The sequence below is a fragment of the Medicago sativa genome, chromosome 3 (genome assembly GCF_051527215.1).
Source record: "Medicago sativa cultivar Bolivia chromosome 3, Bolivia_mono, whole genome shotgun sequence".
NCBI classification, from domain to species: domain Eukaryota; kingdom Viridiplantae; phylum Streptophyta; class Magnoliopsida; order Fabales; family Fabaceae; genus Medicago; species Medicago sativa.
In genome coordinates this window covers 87,835,188-87,839,672 of record NC_140751.1, presented here as the reverse complement: position 1 = coordinate 87,839,672, position 4,485 = coordinate 87,835,188, and the positions used below count along the sequence as shown (strand labels likewise).

Sequence of the window (4,485 nt, the reverse complement as noted above, 5' to 3'; positions counted from 1 at the left end):
TTCTTCCACAAACAATGACTTATCTTATTTAAAGTGAACAAATCCATGCACCATAATTTGCTTTTGACCCCATTTGCGTTTCAGGGCAATCAAAATATGACTGTTAACCAAATTTTATCAAATAAACTGCAACAACAATGAAACATAAAGCATAATAAACAAAAATGACAAAACTCATTTGCAATGCAAACTCCCTATACTATGCTTTTCACCACTTATAGTTCGGAGGTAGGAGATTATGCATGTCAGTTAACGGCGGCTTCCACGCTTCTCTCTCAAATCTTGGTCCCTGAAGACAGACTTTAGCTTTAGCAATTAAGAGTATGGAACTATTACAATGTAAAAGCACAGAGTATCATTCCCTACCTATGGATGTGGTCAAGAATCAAAAGTCTGGGTCCTGGAGGAATTTTCACATCTCTCAGAGCGCTGAAACAACACATCATACGAAAACAAAGTACTTTAAGTCAATCAATGGTAAACAAAATAAGTGGAGAAAATCTGACAATAAATAAATTAAGCATCCTACCTGTCATTGAGTAGAGGCAAAGTGTTGTCTGATAATAAGCCTTTCTTAAAATTCTTCTCGTAATTCTGAAGACCAAGGTTTTGCAACATGTTTCTTGTTTTAGCATAGTGAGTATCTTCAGCAGGTGGTTGAGAAAACTTTTGTCCTATCTGCATGATTAATGTATAGTTTAAGACATGCTATGGGTTTACGGGGGTACCAAAATAAAAATCGGAAATACATATAACAACGAATCTAGGCAAGAACATCTCACTTGGGCAACAACCAATTAACCATGTCTAAATTTTTTAACAATAGGTGAAAAGATACACAACAAAGATTAACCCAAATAATTTGTTAATAATCAACAAACATTCACTGAGGTCGCCAACATGAAAATTGAAAAATGCAAGACACATAAGACCTGGACATTCCTTTATAAAAATTTGGCATAGCCTAAAAGGCTATTAAAAAGTCTATCTTGAAAGAGAAAAGGAAACATGCACTGCCAGTGTAAACTAGTTTTACATTGACATCCAATATGAATTGAGTATTTGACAGTTATTTTAAAAAATCGGTTATAATACAGACTTAAATAGCAAGCAATATGATAGTAAGTCATGGTGTGTCGCCGAGAAACCTCATCTTGCAATAAGGCTTTCAAGGTCATGGTGCTGTTGTAAAATAAATTCTATACATTGGCAAAAATGTTTACATCTTTAAATGGGTCAGTAAGTCAAAGATCTGATGCTATATATACACATACATGCACCTACCTAATAGGCCCTACAAGACTTTTTCGATGGATGGCCAAAAATCTGACATTAATAACTACCCAAGCTTGTATTTTACATAGCCCAGTTGACTTGGTAAATATAAGCCTTACACAACATAGATTTGGCATAGGGTAGGCACTACTCACTACGACTCCAAGGGTGGCCGACCGTTTTCCATTCCTAGTGCAGCATTTATGTTTACCACTGATGAAATGGGGGTACTACTACAAGATTATTTTGGTTTACAAAGCTGTAAAAAAGATGCATTTTGTTCGTGCTCACCTGGAAAAGCCCACCTTGAACGAGTGCAAAGAATAGTCCAGATGTGACTGCATTTCCTGCTTGATTTGGTCCACCCATACCACTTACCAACGAAAACATGGCCCCAGAACCAAAAGCTGCCGCCATGCTGCAATAAATAATTGTAGTGCTATTAAATTACTGCTATAAGAAGACACATCAATGATAACAAGGACAACAAATCAAAATACTGAGTAGAGCGTTAAGAAATAGGAAATGGAAAATAGCTGTTATATCCGATTTAAACCAAAAGCATCACCACAAGAGCAAATTCATTTTCATCTACAATAAATCTGTTGGTAAGATTGTCCAAATACCGGCATCAGAGAGCTCTTCAAGTACATGATATGTGTTTTTTTTTTTTTTTTTTAAAATTGATGAGTTGCAACATAAAGTTTGAAATTTAATATTGAGGCTACAACCAGTGATACTCCATCTTATATTGACTTATAAATACATACACCACACCAAGTGTATTGAAATATGCGTCATAAACGTAACCAGACCAATAACATAAAATGGTGATGACAACAATAACTAAAACCTTATAGCACAAGTTGTGCATGAATCATGTAACACCTTAACTTGACATGAATTTAAGTCCAAACCAAATAACACAAATGAGATGATTATTGCACACTGTTCCCACACTATCATGATTTATTTGACCCTTTTAGGCAATCTGTCCTGTCTACCCTTATAGGCTTTGGCTCTGCCTAATACATGAAAATATACCATCTTTTGAGAAGGGTGGCAGGTTAACAACTTTGATGCAACTGTTAAGCAGTAGTGTTGTACAAAGCATATGCCCAAACCCACTAATAGTAGAATAAGGCAAATAATCCTTAACGAGGAAATACAATGAAATCTGTCCCTCCTCTTAACAGTTGTTAACCTAAAACCTTTTAATATATAAATATGATTATGGACTTGTTACATATTAATTACAATCTTTTTAGGAGTTTATATCATCATCTCTTTTCCTCATGGTTCAAAAAAAATCTCTCTTCCTCATTTCCCCGACTGAATCCCCTATAATTTTAACAGTAACACACATGCTATTATTCAAAGTAGAATACGTTTTTATTCGTTTTCTGTCTTCTTCAGAAAACAGAGCTTTGATTTGTTGCAACTTGCAAATAATCACACAACCTTGATAGTTGTGGTTGTGTTGATGGTAGAAGGCTAATTCAAGTTGAGAAAACTCAATATCTCAAGGCTTATTACTTAATATTTTCATAAACTCTAAAAAGGCTATTTCAAGATTTGCCTCCATCAATTTATGCAATATTTATTTGGCTTACACTAAGGTTTTGTTTGTGAGTTTAGAGAGGAAGGGAAGGGAGGGCTTTGGGGGAGAAGAGTAGGGGGAAATAGATAAATCTTCTATATTTTTTGAGAGTGTGTTTTTGTAGAGAATGATGAATGAATATTATAACAACATAGATTAGGATTCTAAAATTTAGCTAAACCCTCCGAAATCCTCCTCCAATACAATTTTTGAGTACCTCCATTTTGAGGGGATGTTTTGTATGAGGCAAAACAAACCCCCTATTTAAGTTTAGGGACTATCCTTTCTTTCATTTCCCTTTTCTCCTTCCTTTTACCCAAAGCTCTCCCCTCCAATCCACTTGAAACTCGCAAACAGAGAGAACAGAGAAACTACATACATCATAAACTCATTGCATTTTATTTTCACCTTTTAAAAAAAAATACAAATACTACTTTCTGAAGAAAATCATTTCCAGTTATTCAACTAAACCACAATTCACAAAATTATAGCAAAAGAAACCCAAGAACAAATTAAAACTAATGGAATTGCATATCTATATATCACACCTAGCAGCAGCACATCTGATTGAAAGCATGTCCAGTGTCCAACACAAACACGGAACCAACACGTGTGATTATATTAAATTATGTCATTTTCTCAAAGCATTCTCAGTGTCAACGTGTCAGTGTTTCTTGTGTCGTGTCGGGTGCTCATGTCTATGCTTCATAGTATCATACAAATAGTTTAGTGTTAATAATTGGACACAACTATATACAGTAATTCAGAACAGAAAAATATGTATAATTTCACCCACAAGTAAACCAAACATACAAGAAAGAGAAAAGAAGAAAAATTAGGTCAAGAAATTTCACCTAGATTGAACATCTTCCTTTCCTCTCAACCTTTTCAAAACACAAGTAATACCAGCATTCACTCCGGTCATAACAGCAAAATTCCGAGCCTGAATCAAAGGACCTCCAGCAAGAGCCTACAATATCATAAACAACAAACCCTAACTTTTGAAATTCAACCAAAATTAAAAAAATTAGGTTATTAAATTACTCCAACATAGAAAATTCGATGAAACCTGTGCTTGTTGAAGAGAAGCCATGGCTTGAGGGTTAAGAGAAGCATTAGGCGGTGGAGTTGGAAAAGCGGAAGATGCATCACCGGTGAGAGTACCCATGAAAGCACCAATAGCGGCACCTTGAGCGGCGCTGGTGGTAGTGACGACGGCGGCTTCAACGGCAATGGACTGTTTAGAGAGCCAAAGCTTGAAACCATTTTCAAAGTGTTTGTAACGAGTTTGAATTTGGTCAATTGGGTTTTGAAGTTGTTGTGGTAAACCTTTCAACACCATTGCTCCTTGCTTTCCTTGTTCCATTTTCTTGAATTTCAACGCCGCAATGAAAGTGCGATGGAATGGAATGGATATTTTGTTTTTGATAACGTTTCGTTTCGTAGGAAACCTTTTATATAATTTTCTTTTTTGTTTTTTAGAGGATCTTTTTATGATTTTATTAAAGTTAATTAATACTTTCAATTTTAAAATTTAATAATTAGCAAACCGGCCATTTTAACTGGAAAAGCCGAAGCGGTGCCATTCGTTTTTGTACGCTACTTACCGG

General features: G+C 35.3%; 1 protein-coding gene across 2 annotated transcripts; it reads right to left on the bottom strand.

Annotated features, from left to right (window-relative positions):
- LOC146941506 (Mitochondrial import inner membrane translocase subunit Tim17/Tim22/Tim23 family protein) lies at nucleotides 1–4,304 on the bottom strand. Of its 2 annotated transcripts, none has more exons than XM_085755298.1 (6): nucleotides 3,945–4,304; nucleotides 3,730–3,845; nucleotides 1,567–1,693; nucleotides 530–678; nucleotides 367–429; nucleotides 1–300 (listed from the first exon to the last, which is right to left on the bottom strand). In XM_085755298.1, exons 1-6 carry the CDS (start codon nucleotides 4,239–4,241, stop codon nucleotides 276–278), a joined length of 777 nt encoding a protein of 258 aa, XP_085611424.1. In that variant the 5' UTR covers nucleotides 4,242–4,304; the 3' UTR covers nucleotides 1–275. The 2 variants fall into 2 exon arrangements, with proteins under 2 accessions (XP_085611424.1, XP_085611423.1); XM_085755297.1 differs by having other exon boundaries at nucleotides 1–289.
- Between the last annotated feature and the right edge of the window lie 181 nt (nucleotides 4,305–4,485).

Excerpts from the sequence above, each read along its gene's own strand:
- LOC146941506 (XM_085755297.1), bottom strand. The coding sequence starts at position 4,241 with ATGGAACAAGGAAAGCAAGGAGCAATGGTGTTGAAAGGTTTACCACAA. Across the intron at positions 430-529 it reads TTGCCTCTACTCAATGACAG|CGCTCTGAGAGATGTGAAAA; the intron begins GTAGGATGCTTA and ends GTGTTGTTTCAG. Across the intron at positions 290-366 it reads ATTCTTGACCACATCCATAG|GGACCAAGATTTGAGAGAGA; the intron begins GTAGGGAATGAT and ends GTCTGTCTTCAG.